This window comes from Mesoplodon mirus (assembly GCF_964341445.2).
Source record: "Mesoplodon mirus genome assembly, chromosome: 2".
Classification (NCBI taxonomy): domain Eukaryota; kingdom Metazoa; phylum Chordata; class Mammalia; order Artiodactyla; family Ziphiidae; genus Mesoplodon; species Mesoplodon mirus.
The window spans coordinates 56,097,783-56,123,043 of record NC_138977.1 but is presented as its reverse complement, the minus strand read 5'-3'; the positions used below and the strand labels follow the sequence as shown (position 1 = coordinate 56,123,043).

Genomic DNA, 25,261 nt, shown 5'->3' with positions numbered 1-25,261 from the left:
TTTTTTGTGGCTGAATGATATTCCATTTAATATATATACACCACCTTTTCTTTATTCTTTCATCCATCAATGGGCACTTAGGTTGTTTTCATGCCTTAGCTTTGTAAATAATGCTTCAGTGAACATGAGGGTGTAGATCTTTTCAAGTTAGTGTTTTTGTTTCCTTCGGATAAATACGAAAAGTGGAATTGCTGGATCATATGTAATTCTAGTTTTAATTTTTTGAGGAACTGCCGTACTACTGTGCATAGTGTTTGCACCAATTTATATTTCCACCAACCATGCACAATACTTAACTTGTTTTTTAAAAATTTAATTTTTCTAAAATGCTGTTTTATTTTATTATTTTCTTCCAGTTTTATTGAGATATAATTGACATACAGCACTGTGTAAGTTTAAGGTGTACAGCGTAATGATTTGACTTACATACATCATGAAATGATTATCACAATAAGTTTAGTGAACATCCATCATCTCATACAGAGACAAAATTAAAGAAACATAAAAAAAATCTCTTGTGATGAGAACTCTTAGGATTTACTCTCTTGATGACTTTCATATATAACATACATCAGTGTTAATTGTTAATTATATTTATCATGTTGTACATCACATCCCTGGTACTTATTTATTTTATAACTGGAAGTTTGTACCTTTTGACCACCTTCATCCAATTCCCCCACTTTCCCCTCCTCACCTCTGGTAACCACAAATTGGATCCCTTTTTCTATGATTTTGTTTGTTTTTGAAGTATAATTGACCTACAGCACTATGTTAGTTCCTGTTAAACAACATAGTGATTTGATATTTCTATACATTTCAGAATAATCACCACAATAAGTCTTGTTACCATCTGTCACTGTACATACAAAGATATTACATAGTTATTGACTATATTCCTCACACTGTATTTTCAAACCTATGACTCATTTCAATTGCAACTAGAAGTTTGTACCTCTTAAGCTTCCTCAGCTATTTCTTTCTTCCCTCCCACCCCTTGCCCTCTGGCAATCACCTCTTTGTTCTCTGTAACTATTACTCTGTTCCTGTTTTGTTATGTTTGTTCATTTGTTTTGTTTTTTAGATTCCACATATAAGTGAAATCATACAGTATTTGTCTTTCTCTGTTTGACTTATTTCACTTAGAAAAACACCCTCTAGGTCCATCCATGTTGCTGCAAATGGCAAGATTTCATTCTTTTTTGTGGCTGAGTAACATTCCATTTTGTGTTCGTGTGTGTGTGTGTGTGTGTGTGTGTGTGTATCACATCTTCTTTATTCATCTACTAATGGCACTTAGGTTGCTTCCATATTTTGGCTATTGTAAATCATGCTGCAATGAGCAAAGGGGTGCATATACCTTTCTTCTTCTTCTTCTTCTTTTTTTTTTTTTTTTTTTTTTTTTTGCGGTACGCAGCCCTCTCACTGTTGTGGCCTCTCCCGTTGTGGAGCACAGGTTCCGGATGCGCAGGCTCAGTGGCCATGGCTCACGGGCCCAGCCACTCCGTGGCATGTGGGATCTTCCCGGACCAGGGCACGAACCCGTGTCCCCTGCATCTGCAGGCAGACTCTCAACCACTGCACCACCAGGGAAGCCAGCTTTGTCCCTTTAGCTCAGAATGTTCGCCAGTCTCTGTCTTAGTTTGTCTTTCCTATCTGTGGTCTGAAAAGTCTATCAAGGCAGTAAGCTAGGGCTATCAAAGGGCTCATCCTGTTTTGTTTACCATTTCTCAGGGAATACTGTCCTTTGCTGGGTAATGCCCACTACCTTTACAACCAGGTTTTCATATATTTTGTCCATTTTTTTTGTTATGTCAGGTGAGAAAGATATCTGGTCTTTGTTCCTCTGCATTGACTGGAACCAAAGTATAAATTTTAATAAGACTTAATTGAGAGTTTGAAGATAATGCAAGGGAAATAAGACACATGCTTACAAAGGCAACCATAGGCATCTATATTTTGAGTCCATAGGTTCTGCTGATGTCCTTGTAACTCCTAAACCCATGTCCACACAATGGCTAGCTTTCCAGCCTTTCCCTTTGCCATGATAAGGTTTTATTTATTATATAAAACATTTTTGCTCCTTGCCATCAAACTGGCTCAGACATTTTAAAGGAGAGTCTTTGCTTATTTTTAAACATCTGCATAAGTTTAGGACCTGGTTGAAGTCATTCTCCCCTCTTCCCTGCCCTCCCTCCCTCAAAAATCAATCTGCTTCAAAGTTAAATTTAAGCTCCTACCTCTTAGGAGTTTTCATATTCTCAATGGCTGTTTCCCAATTAAAAACAAATAAAACCAACCCCCTAGTGCCCAATCTCAGCCTGGGAACTCCTTTATACCAGAGTGTGTTAATATATAGTGAATCAATTAATGTGTACTAGTGCCTGTTACATGTGTATGGTATTAAAACACACATAGAAAGGTGGCCAAAGGCATAACTAGAAACCTTAATTGAATCATAAATATAATGTTAATTATAAAAGTTGGCGGAAATTTCATCTTTCAGATTTCAAAGTACTTACCCATTTTCATTTTGGTTATTCCCCTTTCTCCTGTGGATGTTTTGCTTATACATTGTTTTCTTTGATTTGCACGTTTATAATCAATATAATCACTTTTAGAAAGTGGAGTTGAACTTTGAATGTAGTAAAGTTTATACCTCAGTACTGTATTCAAGCAGGCATTTCATAAGAGAGTTTTTGGAGATTAAAAAGAGCATAGTTGATAGGAAAGGAACAAAATGGCTCTAGTAGAAAGAAACTTCTGAATCTAGTTTTTGTGGTATTTTCATGATATTTAGTAAAAAGTATTTGCTTTTATGTATGGAGTGGGATTTCTTAAAGGAAAAATGTAGTTTTTATTTATATGTATTTTAAAAGTAAAATTTCTTATTTATTAAACTTCAAGGTAAAAGGGTTGTAAGAAAGATTGGGAATTATATTCCAGAATAGACTCCCCACATGTAGACTTTATAAAGCACAGATGCTAATAGATGTTTATGTTGAAACCAGAATTATGAACTGAAACCAGCTGAAAAGAATTGGAAGTATTGCAGAGGAGGGAGGGTGGTAAGTCCAGTAATAGAAAGTTTGCTTACCGCATCTTTATTAATGTATTTCAGGAGCGACTTTTTTTTCTCCCAACAGTGCTACTTGGCTGGCTCTTTATATTACCTTAACAGACATAAAGACTGTAATAGTTGTTTAATGTTTAATGACCTTTTTCTGAGTATGGCTCCTCAGCCAGTTGTTCAACATCTTAACGTCTTTAGAGACAAGAACACATAATTCTTTTCAAATATATATTTAATTTTAGTATTTGAAGTCAATGACAGTATTCTACAAAGCCTATCATAACTTTCCAATTCAGACACATAACAAGAAAAGATAATCTTTTTGTGGGAATTCATTTGCTCTCTTAATTTCAGAGGTCACTTTAATTTTTCACAGTCTCCTAGCAGCAATTCTGACTTACAGAGAAACACATAAAAATCACTATTTACTGGCCTTAAAAATTTACTGTCTCTACTAGAAATTTCCTGAGAAAATAACAGCTAATATTTGTTGAGTGCTTTTCATGTTCAGATACTGTGCTAAATATATATTATAAAATATATTTCATTTAAATGCCTCAGAAACACTATGAGACAAGTAATATTTTTATCCCTTTCCTATGGATGAGGACGCTGAAAGTATTTAAGTGTCCAAGGTCTCAGAACTAGAAGTGGCAGATAAGAATTTGATCTCAGTAGTATCTGACTTAACAGTCTGAGTTCCTAACTTGGTATTGCTTAAGAGAGCTAAATGTGTTGATAACATATTAACAAGTTGAGAATGTCTCAGACCCTTTTCACAGATTTTGTCTGTAATAAGGAATACTATTCTTTGTTATTTTTAATAACAAGAATTTATTTCATTTTCTTTATGCTGAAGATCATGAATAAATGGAAACAAAATATTTGTGGAATAAAGTAGATAAGACAGGCCCTTTTATATGTTGTTGGTGAGATGGCTGTGTTTGGAGAAGTTTTTGGCAATGTATATCAAAACTTAAAATTCATTTAACCCTTGACTCAGCAATTCTACTTTTAAGAATTTATGTTACAGCTAAATTTGCCCATGCATGCAAAAATATATGTCATGGATGTTCTTTGTAGTATTGTTTGAAATAGGAAAAAGTTGGAAATAATTTATGTATTCGATAGTGACCTGGTACATAAAAACACACAGAAGAGAATCAAGAGCCCAGAAATAAACGAAGCATATACAGTCAACTAATATTTGGCAAGAGAGCCAAGAATACCCAAAGGAGAAAAGACAATCTCTGCAATAAATGGTGCTGGGATAATTGGGTATTCACATGTAAAAGAATGAAACTGGACTCCTATCTTACACCACTCACAAAAATTAACTCCACATGGATTAAAGACTTAAAGGTAAAATCTGAAACCATGAGATTCCTAGAAGAAAACATAAGAATAAATCTTCTTGACATGGGCCTTGGTAATGATTTTTTAGATATGACAGCTAAAGCATAAGCAACAAAATAAAAAACATAAACAAGTGGGACTAGATCAAACTAAAACGCTTCCGTATAGCAAAAGAAATAATCAACAAATTAAAAAGACTACCTATGGAATGGGAAAAAATATTTGCAAACCATATATCTGATAAGTGCTTAATGCACTGTTGGTAGAATTGTAAATTGGTACAGCCACTATGGAAAACACTATGGAGGATTCTCATAAGAATAAAAATAGAATTACTGTGTGATCCAATAATTCCACTTCTGGTAATATATCTAAAGCAAAAAACCCACTAAATCAAAAAGGTATCTGTATCTCTGTGTTCATAGAAGTGTTATTTACAGTAGCCAAGACATGGAAACAAACTAAGTGTCCACTGATGGATGAATGGATAAAGAAGCTGTGGTATATATATAATGGAGTATTATTCATCCATCAAAAATGAGAAAATCCTACCATTTGAGACAACATGGATGGACCTTGAAGGCATTATGCTAAATGAAATAAGTCAGACAAAGGAAGACAAATACTGTATGATTTCACTTACGTGTGGAATATGAAAAACAAAAACTAAAACAAGAACAAATTTATAGAAAAAGAGATCAGACATGCAGATACCAGATGTGGAGGGTGGGGGTAGGGGGACAGATAAATGTGGTTAAAATATACAAATTTTGAGTTATAATATAAATAAGTAGTAGGGTTGTAATGTACAATATGATGACTATAGTTAACACTGCTGTATGATGTATAGAATTGATAAGATAGTAAATCCTAAGAATTCTCATCACAAAGAACATTTTTTTCTTTTTTCCCCTTCTCTTTTCTTTTTTATGTCCTTATATAATGTAATTTATTTTATTTTTTATTTTTTTAACATCTTTATTGGAGTATAATTGCTTTACAATGGTGTGTTAGTTTCTGCTTTATAACAAAATGAATCAGTTATACATATACATATGTTCCCATATCTCTTCCCTCTTGCGTCTCCCTCCCTCCCACCCTCCATATACCACCCCTCTAGGAGGTCACAAACCACCAAGCATATCTCCCTGTACTATGCGGCTGCTTCCCACTAGCTATCTATTTTACGTTTGGTAGTGTATATATGTCCATGCCACTCTCTCACTTTGTCACAGCTTACCCTTCCCCCTCCCCGTATCCTCAAGTCCATTCTCTAGTAGGTCTGTGTCTTTATTCCTGTCTTGTTTGTAGATTCTTCAGGACCTTTTTTTCCCCTAAGATTCCAAATATATGTGTTAACATATGGTATTTCTTTTTCTCTTTCTGACTTACTTCACTCTGTATGACAGACTCGAGGTCCATCCACCTCACTACAAATAACTCTGTTTCATTCCTTTTTATGGCTGAGTAATATTCCATTGTATATATGTGCCACATCTTCTTTATCCATGCATCTGTCGATGGACACTTCGGTTGCATCCATGTCCTGGCTATTGTAAATAGAGCTGCAATGAACATTTTGGTACATGACTCTTTTTGAATTATGGTTTTCTCAGGGTATATGCCCAGTAGTGGGATTACTGGGTCGTATGGTAGTTCTATTTGTAGTTTTTTAAGAAACCTCCATACTGTTCTCCATAGTGGCTGTATCAATTTACATTCCCACCAACAATGCAAGAGGGTTCCCTTTTCTCCACACCCTCTCCAGCATTTATTTTTTGTAGATTTTTTGATGATGGCCATTCTGACTGGTGTGAGGTGATACCTCATTGTAGTTTTGATTTGCATTTCTCTAATGATTAATGATGTTGAGCATTCTTTCATGTGTTTGTTGGCAGTCTGTATATCTTCTTTGGAGAAATGCCTATTTATGTCTTCTGCCCATTTTTGGATTGGGTTGTTTGATTTTTTGTTATTGAGCTGCACGAGCTGCATGTAAATCTTGGAGATTAATCCTTTGTCAGTTGCTTCATTTGCAAATATTTTCTCCCATTCTGAGGGTTGTCTTTTCGTTTTGTTTATCATTTCCTTTGCTGTGCAAAAGGTTTTAAGTTTCATTAGGTTGGATTTGTTTATTTTCATTTTTATTTCCGTTTCTCTTCAAAAAGGATCTTGCTGTGACTTATGTAAAAGAGTTTTCTGCCTATGTTTTCCTCTAAGAGTTTTATAGTGTCTGGTGTTACATTTAGGGCTTTAATCCATTTTGAGTTTATTTTTGTGTATGGTGTTAGGAAATGTTCTAATTTCATTCTTTTACATGTAGCTCTCCAGTTTCCCCAGCACAGCTTAGTGAAGAGGCTGTCTTTTCTCCATTGTATATTCTTGCCTCCTTTATCAAAGATAAGGTGACCATATGTGCATGGGTTTATCTCTGGGCTTTCTATGCTGTTCCATTGATCTATATTTCTGGCTTTGTGCCAGTACCATACTGTCTTAATTACTGTAGCTTTGTAGTATAGTCTGAAGTCAGGGAGTCTGATTCCTCCAGCTCCGTTTTTTGTTCTCAAGATTGCTTTGGCTATTTGGGGTCTTTTCTGTTTCCATACAAATTGTGAAATTTTTTGTTCTAGTTTTGTGAAAAATGCCCTTGGTAGTTTGATAGGGATTGCGTTGAATCTGTAGATTGCTTTGGGTAGTATAGTCATTTTCACAATGTTGATTCCTCCAATCCAAGAACATGGTATATCTCTCCACCTATTTGTATCATCTTTAATTTCTTTCATCAGTGTTTTATAATTTTCTGCATACAGGTCTTCTGTCTCCTTAGGTAGGTTTATTCCTAGATATTTTCCTCTTTTTGTTGCAGTGGTAAATGGGAGTGTTTGCTTAATTTCACTTTCAGATTTTTCATCATTAGTGTATAGGAATGCCAGAGATTTCTGTGCATTAATGTTGTATTCTGCTACTTTACCAAATTCATTGATTAGCTCTAGTAGTTTTGTGGTAGCATCCTTAGGATTCTCTATGTATAGTATCATGTCATCTGCAAACAGTGACAGCTTTACTTCTTCTTTTCCGATTTGGATTCCCTTTATTTCTTTTTCTTATCTGATTGCTGTGACTAAAACTTCCAAAACTATGTTGAATAAGAGTGGTGAGAGGGGGCAACCTTGTCTTGTTCTTGATATTAGTGGAAATGCTTTCAATTTTTCACCATTGAGGACGATGTTGGCTGTGGGTTTGTCATATATGGACTTTATTATGTTGAGGAGAGTTCCTTCTATGCCTACTTTCTGCAGGGTTTTTATCATAAATGGGTGTTGAATTTTGTCAAAAGCTTTTTCTGCATCTATTGAGATGATCATATGGTTTTTCTCCTTCAATTTGTTAATATGGTGTATCATGGTTATGCAATATATTTCAATATATTGATATGCAATATATTGATATGCATATATTGAAGAATCCTTGCATTCCTGGAATAAACCCCACTTGATCATGGTGTATGATCCTTTTAATGTGCTGTTGGATTCTGTTTGCTAGTATTTTGTTGAGAATTATTGCATCTATGTTCATCAGTGATATTGGTCTGTAGTTTTCTTTCTTTTGTGACTTCTTTGTCCGGTTTTGGTATCCGGGTGATGGTGGCCTCATAGAATGAGTCTGGGGGTGTTCCTCCCTCTGCTATATTTTGGAAGAGTTTGAGAAGGAAAGGTGTTAACTCTTCTCTGATGTTTGATAGAATTCGCCTGTGAAGTCATCTGGTCCTGGATTTTTGTTTGTTGGAAGATTTTTTATCACAGTTTCAATTTCAGTGCTTGTGATTGGTCTGTTCATATTTTCTGTTTCTTCCTGGTTCAGCCTCAGCAGGCTGTGCATTTGTAAGAATTTGTCCATTTCTTCCAGGTTGTCCATTTTATTGGCATAGAGTTGCTTATAGTAATCTCTCATGATCCTTTGTATTTCTGCAGTGACAGTTGTTACTTCTCCTTTTTCATTTCTAATTCTATTGATTTGAGTCTTCTCCCTTTTTTGTTTGATGAGTCTGGCTAATGGTTTATCAATTTTGTTTATCTCCTCAAAGACCAGCTTTTAGTGTTATTGATGTTTGCTATCATTTCCTTCATTTCTTTTTCATTTATTTCTGATCTGATCTTTATGATTTCTTTCCTTCTGCTAACTTTGGGGTTTTTTTTTGTTTGTTTGTTTGTTCTTCTTTCCCTAATTGCTTTAGCTGAAAGATTAGGTGGTTTATTTGAGATGTTTCCTGTTTCTTAAGGTAGGATTGTATTGCTATAAACTTACCTCTTAGAACTGCTTTTGCTGCATCCCATAGGTTTTGGGTCATTGTGTCTCCATTGTCATTTGTTTCTAGGTATATTTTTTTAGTAATTTATTTATTTATTTTTGCTGTGTTGGGTCTTCGTTTCTGTGTGAGGGCTTTCTCTAGTTGTGGCGAGCAGGGGCCACTCTTCATCACGGTGCGCAGGCCTCTCACTATCATGGCCTCTCTTGTTGCGGAGCTCAGGCTCCAGATGTGCAGGCTCAGTAGTTGTGGCTCACGGGCCTAGTTGCTCCGTGGCATGTGGGATCCTCCCAGACCAGGGCTTGAACCCTTGTCCCCTGCATTAGCAGGCAGATTCTCAACCACTGCACCACCAGGGAAGTCCTCTAGGTATTTTTTTGATTTCCTCTTTGATTTCTTCAGAGGTCACTTGGTTATTAAGTAGTGCATTGTTTAGCCTCCATGTGTTTGTATTTTTTACAGATCTTTTCCTGTAATTGATATCTAGTCTCAGCGTTGTTGTCAGAAAAGATACTTGATATGATTTCAATATTCTTAAATTTACCAAGGCTTGATTTGTGACCGAAGAGATGATCTATCCTGGAGAATATTCTATAAGCACTTGATAAAAATGTGTATTCTGTTGTTTTTGGATGGAATGTCCTATAAATATCAATTAAGTCCATCTTGTTTAATGTATCATTTAAGGTTTGTGTTTCCTTATTTATTGTCATTTTGGATGACCTGTCCATTGGTGAAAGTGGGGTGTTAAAGTCCCCTATTATGATTGTGTTACTGTCGATTTCCCCTTTTATGGCTGTTAGCATTTGCCTTATATATTGAGGTGCTCCTATGTTGGGTGCATAAATATTTACAATTGTTATATCTTCTTCTTGGATCGATCCCTTGATCATTATGTAGTGTCCTTCTTTGTCTCTTGTAATAATAGTCTTTATTTTAAAGTCTATTTTTTCTGATATGAGAATTGCTACTCTAGCTTTCTTTTGATTTCCATTTTCATGGAATATCTTTTTCCATCCCCTCACTTTCAGTGTGCATGTGTCCCTAGGTCTGAAGTGGGTCTCTTGTAGACAGCATATATATGGGTCTTGTTTTTGTATCCATTCAGCCAGTCTGTGTCTTTTGGTGGGAGCATTTAATCCATTTCCATTTAAGGTAATTATCGATATGTATGTTCCTATTACCATTTTCTTAATTGTTTTGGGTTTGTTATCATAGGTCTTTTCCTTCTCTTGTGTGTCTTACCTAGAGAAGTTCCTTTAGAATTTGTTGTAAAGCTGGTTTGGTGGTGCTGAACTCTCTCAGCTTTTGCTTGTCTGTAAAGGTTTTAATTTCTCCATCAAATCTGAATGAGATCCTTGCTGGGTAGAGTAATCTTGGTTGCAGGTTTTTCTCCTTCATCACTTTAATTATGTCCTGCCACTCCCTTCTGGCTTGTAGAGTTTCTGCTGAGAGATCAGCTGTTATCCTGATGGGGATTCCCTTGTGTGTTATTTGTTGTTTTTTCCTTGCTGCTTTTAATATGTTTTCTTTGTATTTAATTTTTGATAGTTTGATTAATATGTGTCTTGGCCTGTTTCTCCTTGGATTTATCCTGTATGGGACGCTCTGTGCTTCCTGGACTTGATTAACTATTTCCTTTCCCATATTAGGGAAGTTTTCATCTATAACCTCTTCCAATATTTTCTCAGTCCCTTTCTTTTTCTTTTCTACTTCTGCGACCCCTATAATTCGAATGTTCGTGCGTTTCATGTTGTCCCAGAGGTCTCCGAGACTGTCCTCTGTTCTTTTCATTCTTTTTTCTTTATTCTGCTCTGCAGTAGTTATTTCCACTATTTTATCTTCCAGGTCACTTATCCGTTCTTCTGCCTCAGCTATTCTGCTATTTATCTCTTATAGAGTAGTTTTAATTTCATTTATTGTGTTGTTCATTATTGCTTGTTTCCTCTTTAGTTCTTTTATGTCCTTTTTAAATGTTTCTTGTATTTATTCTCTTTCTAAGATTTTGGATCATCTTTACTATCATTATTCTGAATTCTTTTTCAGGTAGACTGACTATTTCCTCTTCATTTTTTAGGTCTCTTGGGTTTTTACCTTGCTCCTTCATCTGCTGTGTGTTTTTCTGTCTTCTCATTTTGCTTATCTTACTGTATTTGGGGTCTCCTTTTTGCAATCTGCAGGTTCGTAGTTCCCATTGTTTTTGGTGTTTGTCCCCAGTGGCTAAGGTTGGCTCAGTGGGTTGTGTAGGCATCCAGTGGAGGGGACTAGTGCCTTGTTCTGGTGGATGAGTCTGTATCTTGTCTTTCCTGGTGGGCAGGTCCACGTCTGGTGGTGTGTTTTGGGGTGTCTGTGACCTTATTATGATTTTAGGCAGCCTCTCTGCTAATGGAAGGGGCTGTGTTCCTGTTTTGATAGTTTTTTGGCATAGGGTGTCCAGCAGTGTAGCTTGCTGGTCGTTGAGTGAAGCTGGGTCTTGGTGTTGAGATGGAGATCTCTGGGAGAGTTTCGCCATTTGATATTACATGGATCTGGGAGGTCTCTTGTGGACCAGTGTCCTTAACTTGGCTCTCCCAACTCAGAGGCACAGCATGGACTACTCGCTGGAGCACCAAAAGCCTTTCATCCACACGGCTCAGAATAATAGGGAGAAAAAATAGAAAGCAAGAAAGAGAATAAAATAAAATAAAGTAAGATAAAATAAAGTTATTAAAATAAAAAATAATTATTAAGAAAAAAATTTTTAAAGGAAAAAAAAAGAAAAAAATACGGACAGACAGAACCCTCGGACAAATGGTGAAAGCTAAGCTATACAGACAAAATCTCACCCAGAAGCATACATATACACACTCACAATTGAGGAAAAGGGGAAAAAATACTATATCTTGCTCCCAAAGTCCACCTCCTCAATTTGGGATGATTTGTTTTCTGTTCAGGTATTACACAGATGCAAGGTACATCAAGTTTTTTGTGGCGCTTTAACACGCTGCTTCTGAGGCTTTTGGGAGAAATTTCCCTTTCTCTTCTTTGTTAGAACATCTCCCGGGGTTCAGCTTTGGATTTGGCCCCGCCTCTGCGTGTAGGTCGCTTGAGGGCGTCTGTTTCTGCCCAGACAGGAGGGTTTAAAGGAGCAGCTGACTAGGGGGCTCTGGCTCACTCAGGCCGCGGGGAGGGAGGGGTACGGAGTGCGGAGTGAGCCTGTGGTGGCAGAGGCTGGCGTGACGTTGCACCAGCCTGAGGCACGCCGTGCGTTCTCCCGGGGAAGTTGTCCCTGGATCACGGGACCTTAGCAGTGGCGGCCTGCACAGGCTCCCAGGAGGGGAGGTGTGGATCATGACCTGTGCTTGCACACAGCCTTCTTGGTGGCTGCAGCGGCAGCCTTAGTGTCTCATGCCCGTCTCTGGGGTCCGCGCTGATAGCCGTGACTCGCGCCTGTCTCTGGAGCTCCTTTAAACGGCGCTGTTAATCCCCTCTCCTCGCGCACCAGGAAACAAAGAGGGAAGAAGAAGTCTCTTGCCTCTTCGGCAGCTCGAGACTTTTTCCCGGACTCCCTCCTGGCTAGCCGTGGCGCACTAGCCCCTTTCAGGCTGTGTTCACACCGCCAACCCCCGTCCTCTGCCTGCGATCCGACCTAAGCCGGAGCATCAGCTCCCAGGCCCCACCCGCCCCGGCGGGGGAGCAGACAAGCCTCTCGGGCTGGTGAGTGCTGGTCGGCACCGATCCGCTTTGCCCTCCGCACCCCTGTTGCTGTGCTCTCCTCCGTGGCTCTGAAGCTTCCCCCTCCGCCACCTGCAGTCTCCACCCGCGAAGGGTCTTCCTAGTGTGTGGCAACCTTTCCTCCTTCACGGCTCCCTCCCAGAGGTGCAGGTCCCGTCCCTATCCTTCTGTCTCTGTTTGTTCTTTTTCTTTTGCCCTACCCAGGTACGTGGGGAGTTTCTTGCCTTTTGGGAGGTTTGAGGTCTTCTGCCAGAGTTCAGTGGGTGTTCTATAGGAGCAGTTCCACGTGTAGATGTATTTCTGATGTATCTGTGGGGAGGAAGGTGATCGCGTTTCACTCTTCCACCATCTTCTCAATTCTCCTCTTTTCTTTTTATTGTATCTGTATGAGATGATGAATGTTAGCTGAACCTACTGTGATAATTACTTCACAATATGTATAAATTAAACCATCATGCTGTATGCCTTAAACTTATACAGTGATGTATGCCAATTATTTCTCAACATACTGGAAAAAGAACTTACTAAAAAAGGGGGGGCCTGGTAAAATAAGTTGTAGTATATCAATAAAAAGTAACTTTATTAAAGCATTAAAAAGAATGACAATACCAGCTAATTAAGTGTTTAACTAAGTTCCAACCGCTGCTCTCATTTAATCTTCATAAAAATTGTAGGTATTATTATTAGCTCCATTTACAGTGGAGAAAAATGAAACATAAAGAGGCTAAGTGGCTCCTGCCCACACTGTTAAGTTCTTTGCTCTATTGCCTCGTGGTCATCTGTATCCCAATGTGAAAAGAAAATAAGTTGATAAGTGAAAAGAACAAATTGTAGAAAGTTTTTAGTATAATACTGTTTGTGAGAAGAATCTATATCTTCTATATGTTCCTTTTATAACATATAATACCTATCTATGTTTTCTCTTGACATAAAATCTTTCAAATATATGAATGTATATGAATATATGTGAATATACTAATAAAACATAATATGAATTTATAAGTGTACATGTATACATATGCCCCCACATAATACATACATTCATAAAAAATTTCTGGATAGATATACAAGAAGTTAATGGATGTTTTTGGGATTAGTATGGAGACAAAAAAATTGCACTCTATACTCTTTAGTATGGTGAATTATTTAAAAGTAATGAGTCACTTATTGTTTTCATAATAAAAGTAAGTTTAAATTGAAAAATTTAAAAAATAATGGATGTGGTAAATCTTTAACAATTATGTTACTGGAGTGGGGTAAATAGGGACTTTTGCTTGTCATTTTATACCTTTCTGAACTGTGAACTTTGGAAAATAAATGAGTACCTGTTACTTTTATAATAAAACATTTTAAATGAAAAAAACCTTAAAAATAGTGACTATATTTCTGTAACAAGTACTATGAAAGATTATTTCTGTGACTAAGTGTAGGGTATAGTTTGTTCATTATATTGACAGTTTAGAATAAATCTGCCTATGTTAAACTTTTATCAGAGATCTGCTGTCTTACTGTCTTAAAGGCTAGCTCTTTTCTAGCATCCATTGAATTTGAAAGTAACTCAGTGAAGATTTACCTTATTTTTATAAACAAGATTGTTTCCGATTGAAGTCTTAGTAATGAAACCTTTCACAGCAAATGAGATTCAGCAAATGCAGAAGTTGACAGCAATTTTATTAGATGCTGCTAGTCAATTGAGCACAATTTTCTTGTGGGAAAATGGTATCCCGCTTCTTAAACTCCAGAGCGTTTATCAAAAACAAATGTCAGTTTGAAACTGCATTGTTTATTAAGAGACGATGTTCTAGTGCCAAGTGACAGTATTTTAATATTATCCTTAGTCATGGAATGTACTTGGAATTAGGTTGGATGATAAATGCTGCAACAGGCACAAGTGAAATTAAAGTATAATTTATTTGGGGTTATGTGTTTCAGGTGAAGCTCTGAAAGTATCAGCTGAGAGATTTGCAGATGATCCCTGTTATCTCCCAAAAAGGGAGGCTGTGGTTCAAGCTGCCCGTGCCTTGTTGGCTGCAGTCACCAGACTCCTTATCCTCGCAGATATGATTGATGTCATGTGTCTCTTGCAGCACGTGTCAGCTGTAAGTAAAAGATGGCTTAGTTTACCTTGGCACTGTTCTCACTTATAATTCCATTTTCTGAACCTGGCATCAATCCAAGCGCATCCCGGCCTCACTCACATTTCTTAATGTCACCCATCAGAAGATGACTGGATTGGGTTGTGAAACTAATGCATACTTGACAAGAATGAAGCCAGAAGTTAGTCTTAAAGCCAGTGGGAGACTGAAAAACAGAAGATGACTTACTGATAAGGAAATGGCTAGGAGAAAGTTCTAGGTTTTTGACCATTTAAATTATTATGCCCTATATAAATATATAAATAAATATATAGTAACAATTATATAGATAATATAGAAAACAAATATGTAAATATAAATAATTTGAGAACGAGAAACTTTAAAGCTTAAGGCATGTGGAAGCTTATCCTAGTTTGTATATGAAAACTACTTTGCCAGCTCCTCTTGATCTAAGATAAACAGTGCATGTTTGCAGGTAGTCTGTGTTGTCTGTAGTAATCCATTATGAAAATGTATAAGTGGATTTAATAAGAGTAAAGAATATATTTTAACTAGGAGAGACTACAAAGGCAGCAAGATATCTTGTTTGTTTTATTTTGTTAGACAAAACCATTTAGCAGAAGCTTAGTAGAAGGAGAATTTTATTTCAGCCTTTTTCACTTTCTTAATTTATTTAGTTTGACCAAGTCATTAATAGTGTCTAGATGAAAAGGTTGCAAAGAACCCTTTGGAGTCACTGCTCTTTCTCCTACTTTAAATAGGACCCTTGCTTTTCTATTCATAAATACATCTGCATTTTCATAAAGGCGCTTGATGACTGTAGTATCACTACGTTATTAGGCAAATGATGACCTTGTCTGATTGACCTTCTTGTCAAAATCATTTTCTCTAATTGCTAAGCTAAACCTTTTTTTAAAATCTTTCTCTTACTTACTAATGTTTGTTTTAACCCTAAAGTAGAGTGACCTTTCCTTTATACTTTCAGATTCCTTTGCTTTTGATAGTTTTATTACTGCAAAAAGGCAATTTGGCACCTTTTTGTTGTAGCTGTTGTTTAAGTAGCTTTTCAGGAAAGGGATTAGTTCTCATCACTAGCAACTATCTACCAATAGATTTGTATGTGAGATATTTGAACAATGTTTTTGTTACTTGGCTACTGGCTTGTTGGATACCTTAAACAAATCCCTGAAAATTTCTGAGATTGATTTTTATATGTGAATATAGACACTAATAAATGCTATAACCAGAAGAGAGCATGAAAGATTAAATGCCAGGTAATTCCTAGTTCCGATGACCCAGTATTTCCTATGTTTTAACTATAGATTTGTTGGGATAGGCAGAATGAAAGGCTTTGGTAAGGTGAAAGTTACTGCCTTTATAATCAATTAGGAGGTAACTGTATATATATAAGACCACAAGCACCTTCACTACCTTTTTAATTGAGTGGCACTAACTACTAGGCACAGTGCTAGGTAATGCACATACATCATATCAGTCAGATGAAGCAGGAGGTAATTGTAGATCAAAGAAAATCAAAGTACTGTTTTTGCAATAAAAATTATACTTAATAGTTATTGAATTTTTATAATGGGCCAAGAAATGTGAGGGATTATCTCCTTTAATTCAACCTCACAACAGCCGAGTGATTACGATTCCTATTTTATAGATGAAAAAAAACAAAACAAAACCTGAGGCACATCGAATTTAAGAAGCTTGCTCAAGGTGATAGGATAAAAACAACTTTTGGAACTTAGTACCCCAGGGGTTAGAACAGCTTTTACTATAAAGAGCTTTCAGAAATGTTTAGACAAGTTCATGGGCCTATAACAGATTGTTAAGGGAATTTAGGTATGTCAGGGGGAGGAGGCATTATTAATTCTAGCTATTCTTTCCCACATATATTGGTTCCTCATCAGAGCCTGAACTTGGGCTAGATCATTTAAATCACTTATAAGTATTTGTAATACAACACTGGTATTTCACCTATGAAAAAGGGAAGACCTTTGTGGTAAATTGTGATAGTTTTTTATTGTTTCATCCTTATAAAAATTTATATTTGAATTGTATTATTAAACTCAATTCTTTCAAGGTTTCACATAGAATGAAGGCAAATTGAAAAAATTTTTTGGAGATTAAGATTAGAATTATTTAGCCCAATATTCCCCTAAAAGTATTCTGCAGAACCTTTCTTATAAATATGCAACATGAAAACAAGTTTTTATTATGGTCAGTGCTGCACACTGAAATTCCCTTTGAATGTTTTTGATGCACATTAGCATTAAAGTTGGTGAGAAATATTGAAGCAAAGAAACTTGATTAACTTTGCTTAACCGAGAGTTTCCCAAATTTCTTGACCCAAGAACTCTTCTATAATCTACTAATCCTGGAACATTCTCAGACCATACATTGGAATATAGTGTCTTAGAATATTTTTAATGTTTATGGTTCTATTAAATTTCTACTTAGAATGAAAAAATCGTAGTGGAGAAACTTCAGTGCCCTTCTAGTCTAGTATCTTACTGAAGTAGATAGAGTCTCCTACAATATGCGATACACACAACTGTCTAACAATATATGCGATCACTTACTGTGATAGCAATCTCAATTCTGTGAGACAGTGAAGCAGATAGTGGATAATTCTAACTGCTGAACACACTTTTCTCAAACTGAGCTTAAAGCTGCGTCCCTGCTATTTCCATTCACTGCTTCTAGTTTATTTTCTGGAGAAACACAGAATCAAGGCAATAGGAAAATGCATTTTTCAAGTAACTGATGGTTACTCTTAGGACTTACATATGTCTTCTCTTATTTAAGCTAAAAATTTCTTGACCTTTGAACATTCCTTATATGACAGTTTCAGACTACTCTGGATACTCTAGAATTTCCATGTCTTGTATGATCTTGTTTCAGTCTGTTTTTTTTTTAACATCTTTATTGGAGTATAATTGCTTTACAATGGTGTGTTAGTTTCTGCTTTATAATGAAGTGAATCAACTATACATATACATATATCCCCATATCTCCTCCCTCTTGCGTCTCCCTCCCATCGTCCTTATTCCATCTCTCTAGGTGGTCACAAAGCACCGACCTGATCTCCCTGTGCCATGCAGCTGCTTCCCACTAGCTATCCATTTTACATTTGGTAGTGTATATATGTCCATGCCACTCTCTCACTTTGTCTGAGCTTACACTTGCCCCTCCCCATGTCCTCAAGTCCATTCTCTACATCTGCGTCTTTATTCCTGTCCTGCACCTAGGTTCTTCAGAACCAGTTTTCTTTTTTTTTTTTTAGATCCCATATATATGTGTTAGCATACGGTATTTGTTTTTCTCTTTCTGACTTATTTCACTCTGTATGACAGACTCTAGGTCCATCCACCTCACTACAAATAACTCAGTTTCGTTTCTTTTTATGGCTGAGTAATATTCCATTGTATATATGTGCCACATCTTCTTTACCCATTCATCTGTCGATGGACACTTAGGTTGCTTCCATGTCCTGGCTATTGTAAACAGAGCTGCAATGAACATTGTGGTACATGGCTCTTTTTGAATTATGGTTTTCTCAGGGTATATGCCCAATAGTGGGAATGCTGGGTCATATGGAAGTTCTATTTTTAGTTTTTTAAGGAACTTCCATACTGTTCTCCATAGTGGCTGTATAAATTTACATTCCCACCAACAATGCAAGAGGGTTCCCTTTTCTCCATACCTTCTCCAGCATTTATTGTTTCTAGATTTTTTGATGATGGCCATTCTGACTGGTGTGAGGTGATACCTCATTGTAGTTTTGATTTGCATTTCTCTAATGATTAGTGATGTTGAGCATCCTTTCATGTGTTTGTTGGAAATCTGTATACCTTCTTTGGAGAAATGTCTATTTAGGTCTTCTGCCCATTTTTGGATTGGGTTGTTTGTTTTTTTGTTATTGAGCTGCATGAGCTGCTTGTAAATCTTGGAGATTAATCCTTTGTCAGTTGCTTCATTTGCAAATATTTTCTCCCATTCTGAGGGTTGTCTTTTGGTCTTGTTTATGGTTTCCTTCACTGTGCAAAAACTTTTAAGTTTTTTGATGTAGTTTAACACTGTAAGCAGATTTGTTTTATGGTTTAAGTTTGAAAACTTCAGTGTCCGGACTCCCTGGGTGTCTGCTTATGCTGCTGTCATTTTATTATGCGCATGGTGTCTTGTCTTCTCATGTGAATGGCTATCTTTGTATATTAAATGTTACCTCTTCTGGAGCTTATATCAGGAAATTCCACAGTGTTTTGTTAGCTCTTTGATGTTTTTAACATGAAGTATTTTATATTTCATCAAATTTTGTTAGTTTTCTTTAGCAGAGGGTTGAATTGTGGCTTACTAATTTGCTAATATAAGAATACAAAATCCCCCAAATCATCTCTGTAAATCCTTTCTTATGCATATTCTAGATAGGTAACTGCCATAAAATGTTAAAATCAAAACATCTTGAAATAAAAACAAATGCTTTCATGTGAACATTCCATATTATACTTGGACAGTTACCTCCCTGATTAATGTCCAGTATTATCTTACCTATTATGATAGCCTTGTCATTCTGTTGGTTCTTACTGATTTTGTGAGCAATAAAAACCTCCAAGTCTCTGAACTCAGACTACTTTTAATCTAGATCTTCCTCCTCTGATACTAGTTTTATTTTTTAAATGTAAAGGGTGATGTTATATTTATATTCATTGCATTTTATCTTCTTTTTTTTCTTTTCTTTTCTTTTTTTATTAGTTTCTGCTTTATAACAAAGTGAATCAATCATACATATACATCTGTTCCCACATCCCTTCCCTCATGCATCTCCCTCCCTCCCACCCTCCCCATCCCACCCCTCCAGGCGGTCACAAAGCACCGAGCTGATCTCCCTGTGCTCTGCAGCTGCTTCCCACTATCTATCTACCTTACGTTTGGTAGTATATATATGTCCATGCCTCTCTTTCGCTTTGTCACAGCTTACCCTTCCCCCTCCCCATATCCTCAAGTCCATTCTCAAGTAGGTCTGTGTCTTTATTCCCGTTTAACCCCTAGGTTCTTCATGACATTTTTTTAAAAAAATTCCATATATATGTGTTAGCATACGGTATTTGTCTTTCTCTTTCTGACTTACTTCACTCTGTAGGACAGACTCTAGGTCTATCCACCTCAAAATAGCTCAGTTTCGTTTCTTTTTATGGCTGAGTAATATTCCATTGTATATATGTGCCACATCTTCTTTATCCATTCATCCAATGATGGACACTTAGGTTGTTTCCAGCTCCGGGCTATTGTGAATAGAGCTGCAATGAACATTTTGGTACATGTCTCTTTTTGAATTATGGTTTTCTCAGGGTATATGCCTAGTAGTGGGATTGCTGGATCATATGGTAGTTCTATTTGTAGTTTTTTAAGAAACCTCCATACTGTTCTCCATAGTGGCTGTACCAATTCACATTCCCACCAGCAGTGCAAGAGTGTTCCCTTTTCTCCACACCCTCTCCAGCATTTATTGTTTCGAGATTTCTTGATGATGGCCATTCTGACTGGTGTGAGATGATATCTCATTGTAGTTTTGATTTGCATTTCTCTAATGATTAATGATGTTGAGCATTCTTTCATGTGTTTGTTGGCAGTCTGTATATCTTCTTTGGAGAAATGCCTATTTAAGTCTTCTGCCCATTTTTGGATTGGGTTGTTTGTTTTTTTGCTATTGAGCTGCATGAGCTGTTTATAAATTTTGGAGATTAATCCTTTGTCAGTTGCTTCATTTGCAAATATTTTCTCCCATTCTGAGGGTTGTCTTTTGGTCTTGTTTATGGTTTCCTTTGCTGTGCAAAAGCTTTGAAGTTTCATTAGGTCCCATGTGTTTATTTTTGTCTTTATTTCCATTGCTCTAGGAGGTGGGTCCAAAAGGATCTTGCTGTGATTTATGTCATAGAGTGTTCTACCTATGTTTTCCTCTAAGAGTTTGATAGTTTCTGGCCTTACATTTAGGTCTTTAATCCATTTTGAGCTTACTTTTGTGTATGGCGTTAGGGAGTGATCTAATCTCATACTTTTACATGTCCCTGTCCAGTTTTCCCAGCACCACTTATTGAAGAGGCTGTCCTTTCTCCACTGTACATTCCTGCCTCCTTTATCAAAGATAAGTTGACCATATGTGCGTGGGTTTATCTCTGGGCTTTCTATCCTGTTACATTGATCTATCTTTCTGTTTTTGTGCCAGTACCACACTGTCTTGATTACTGTAGCTTTGTAGTATAGTCTGAAGTCAGGGAGCCTGATTCCTCCAGCTCCGTTTTTCGTTCTCAAGATTGCTTTGGCTATTCGGGGTCTTTTGTTTTTCCAAACAAACTTTGAAATTTTTTGTTCTACTTCTGTGAAAAATGCCAGTGGTAGTTTGATAGGGATTGCATTGAATCTGTAGATTGCTTTGGGTAGTAGAGTCATTTTCACAATATTGATTCTTCCAATCCAGGAGCATGGTATATCTCTCCATCTATTTGTATCATCTTTAATTTCTTTCATCTGTATCTTATAATTTTCTGCATACAGGTCTTTTGTCTCCTTAGGTAGGTTTATTCCTAGATATTTTATTCTTTTTGTTGTAATGGTAAATGGGAGTGTTTTCTTGATTTCATTTTCAGATTTTTCATCATTAGTGTACAGGAATGCCAGAGATTTCTGTGAATTAATTTTGTATCCTGCTACTTTACCACATTCATTGATTAGCTCTACTAGTTTTCTGGTAGCATCTTTAGGATTCTCTATGTATAGTATCATGTCATCTGCAAACAGTGACAGCTTTACTTCTTCTTTTCCCATTTGGATTCCTTTTATTTCCTTTTCTTCTCTGATTGCCGTGGCTAAAACTTCCAAGACTAAGTTGAATAAGAGTGGTGAGAGTGGGCAGCCTTGTCTTGTTCCTGATCTTAGTGGAAATGGTTTCAGTTTTTCAGCACTGAGGACAATGTTGGCTGTGGGTTTGTCATATATGGCCTTTATTATGTTGACGAAAGTTCCCTCTATGCCTACTTTCTGCAGGGTTTTTATCATAAATGGGTGTTGAATTTTGTCAAAAGCTTTTTCTGCATCTATTGAGATGATCATATGGTTTTTCTCCTTCAATTTGTTAATATGGTGTATCATGGTTATGCAATATATTGCAATATATTGATATGCATATATTGAAGAATCCTTGCATTCCTGGAATAAACCCCACTTGATCATGGTGTATGATCCTTTTAATGTGCTGTTGGATTCTGTTTGCTAGTATTTTGTTGAGGATTTTTGCATCTATGTTCATCAGTGATATTGTCCTGTAGTTTTCTTTCTTTGTGACATCCTTGTCTGGTTTTGGTATCAAGGTGATGGTGGCCTCGTAGATTGAGTTTGGGAGTGTTCCTCCCTCTGCTATATTTTGGAAGAGTTTGAGAAGGATGGGTGTTAGCTCTTCTCTAAATGTTTGATAGAATTCGCCTGTGAAGCCATCTGGTCCTGGGCTTTTGTTTGTTGGAAGATTTTTAATCACAGTTTCTATTTCAGTGCTTGTGATTGGTCTATTCATATTATCTAGTTCTTCCTGATTCAGTCTTGGCAGGTTGTGCATTTCTAAGAATTTGTCCATTTCTTCCAGGTTGTCCATTTTATTGGCATAGAGTTGCTTGTAGTAATCTCTCATGATCTTTTGTATTTCTGCAGTGTCAGTTGTTACTTCTCCTTTTTCATCTCTAATTCTATTGATTTGAGTCTTCTCCCTTTTTTTCTTGATGAGTCTGGCTAATGGTTTGTCTATTTTGTTTATCTTCTCAAAAACCAGCTTTTAGTTTTATTGATCTTTGCTATCATTTCCTTCATTTCTTTTTCATTTATTTTTGATCTGATTTTTATGATTTCTTTCCTTCTGCTAACTTTGGGATGTTTTTGTTCTTCTTTCTCTAATTGCTTTAGGTGCAAGGTTAGGTTGTTTATTCGAGATGTTTCCTGTTTCTTAAGGTGGGATTGTATTGCTATAAACTTCCCTCTTAGAACTGCTTTTGCTGAATCCCATAGGTTTTTGGTCTTCGTGTCTCCATTGTCATTTGTTTCTTGGTATTTTTTAATTTCCTCTTTGATTTCTTCAGTGATCACTTCGTTACTGAGTACTGTATTGTTTAGCCTCCATGTGTTTGTATTTTTTACAGATTTTTTCCTGTAATTGATGTCTAGTCTCATAGCATTGTGGTCGGAAAAGATACTTGATACAATTTCAATTTTCTTAAATTTACCAAGGCTTGATTTGTGACCCAAGATATGATCTATCCTGGAGAATGTTCCATGAGCACTTGAGAAAAATGTGTATTCTGTTGTTTTTGGATGGAATGTCCTATGAATATCAATTAAGTCCATCTTGTTTAACGTATCATTTAAAGCTTGTGTTTCCTTATTTATTTTCATTTTGGATGATCTGTCCATTGGTGAAAGTGGGGTGTTAAAGTCCCGTAATATGATTGTGTTACTGTCGATTTCCCCTTTTATGGCTGTTAGTATTTGCCTTATGTATTGAGGTGCTCCTATGTTGGGTGCGTAAATATTTACAATTGTTATATCTTCTTCTTGGATCGATCCCTTGATCATTATGTAGTGTCCTTCTTTGTCTCTTCTAATAGTCTTTATTTTAAAGTCTATTTTGTCTGATATAAGAATTGCTACTCCAACTTTCTTTTGATTTCCATTTGCATGGAATATCTTTTTCCATCCCCTTACTTTCAATCTGTATGTGTCTCTAGGTCTGAAGTGGGTCTCTTGTAGACAGCATATATATGGGTCTTGGTTTTGTATCCATTCAGCCAATCTGTGTATTTTGGTGGGAGCATTTAGTCCATTTACATTTAAGGTAATTATCGATATGTATGTTCCTATTCCCATTTCCTTAATTGCTTTGGGTTCGTTATTGTAGGTCTTTTACTTCTGTTGTGTTTCTTGCCTAGAGAAGTTCCTTTAGCATTTGTTGTAAAGCTGGTTTGGTGGTGCTGAACTCTCTCAGCTTTTGCTTGTCTGTAAAGGTTTTTATTTCTCCATCAAATCTGAATGAGATCCTTGCTGGGTAAAGTAATCTTGGTTGCAGGTTTCTCTCCTTCATCACTTTAATTATGTCCTGCCACTCCCTTCTGGCTTGTAGAGTTTCTGCTGAGAGATCAGCTGTTAACCTGATGGGGATTCCCTTGTGTGTTATTTGTTTTTTTTCCCTTGCTGCTTTTAATATGATTTCTTTGTGTTTAATTTTTGACAGTTTGATTAATATGTGTCTTGGCGTATTTCTCCTTGGATTTATTCTGTATGGGACTCTCTGTGCCTCCTGGACTTGATTAACTATTTCCTTTCCCATATTAGGGAAGTTTTCAACTATAATCTCTTCAAATATTTTCTCAGTCCCTTTCTTTTTCTCTTCTTCTTCTGGAACACCTACAATTCGAATGTTGGTGCATTTAATGTTGTCCCAGAGGTCTCTGAGACTGTCCTCTGTTCTTTTCATTCTTTTTTTCTTTATTTTGCTCTGCAGCAGTTATTTCCACTATTTTATCTTCCACCTCACTTATCCGTTCTTCTGCCTCAGTTATTCTGCTATTGATCCCATCTAGGGTATTTTTCATTTCATTTATTGTGTTTTTAATTGATACTTGATTCATCTTTAGTTCTTCTAGGTCCTTGTTAACTGTTTCTTGCATTTTGTCTATTCTATTTCCAAGATTTTGGATCTTGGAAATAGAATCTTGGATCATCTTTACTATCATTATTCTGAATTCTTTTTCAGGTAGACTGCCTATTACCTCTTCATTTGTTAGGTCTGGTATGTTTTTATCTTGCTCCTTCACCTGCTGTGTGTTTTTCTGTCTTCTCATTTTGCTTATGTTACTGTGTTTGGGGTCTCCTTTTTGCAGGCTGCAGATTCGTAGTTCCTGTTGTTTTTGGTGTCTGTCCCCAGTGGCTAAGGTTGTTTCAATAGGTTGTGTAGGCTTCCTGGTGGGGGGGACTAGAGCCTGTGTTCTGGTGGATGAGGCTCGATCTTGTCTTTCTGGTGGACAGGTCCACGTCTGGTGGTGTGTTTTTGGGTGCCTGTGGCCTTATTATGTTTTTAGGCGGCCTCTCTGTTAATGGGTGGGGTTGTGTTCCTGCCTTGCTAGTTGCTTGGCATAGGGTGACCAGCACTGTAGTTTGCTGGTCGTTGACTGAAGCTGGGTGCTGGTGTTGAGATGGAGATCTCTGGGAGATTTTCGCTGCTTGATATTATGTGGAGCTGGGAGGTCTCTTGTGGACCCGTGTCCTGAAGTTGGCTCTCCCACTTCAGAGGCACAGCACTGACTCCTGGCTGCAGCACCAAGAGCCATTCATCTACCCGGCTCAGAATAAAAGGGAGAAAAAGTAGAAAGAAAGAATTAGTAGAAGAAAGAAAGAGAGAGAGAACAAAAGGAAGAAGGAAAGAAAGGAAGGAAGGAAGAAAGAAAGAAAGGAGGGAGGGAGGGAGGAAGGATGGAAAGAAAGAAAGGAGGGAGAGAGGGAGGAATGAAAGAAAAAGGAAGAGTGAATGGAAGAAGGGAGGGAGGAAGGAAAGAAAAAGAAAGTGAAAGGAAGAGGGGTGGGAGGGAGGGAGGAAGGAAAGAAAATGAAAGTTAAAGGAAGAGGGGTGGGAGGGAGGGAGGAAGGAAAGAAAGACAGGAGGGAGGGAGGGAAGGA

At 36.9% G+C, this 25,261-nt stretch overlaps 1 protein-coding gene across 1 annotated transcript in view; it reads left to right on the top strand.

Moving 5' to 3' along the window:
• The window catches only part of CTNNA3 (catenin alpha 3), a 1,654,963-nt gene that overhangs the window by 112,402 nt on the left and 1,517,300 nt on the right, over positions 1 to 25,261 (top strand). Inside the window, exon 4 of the mRNA XM_082639545.1 lies at positions 14,382 to 14,548. Within this exon, the coding sequence (XP_082495671.1) occupies positions 14,382 to 14,548 (167 nt within the window). The remainder of the gene's footprint in view (positions 1 to 14,381; positions 14,549 to 25,261) is intronic.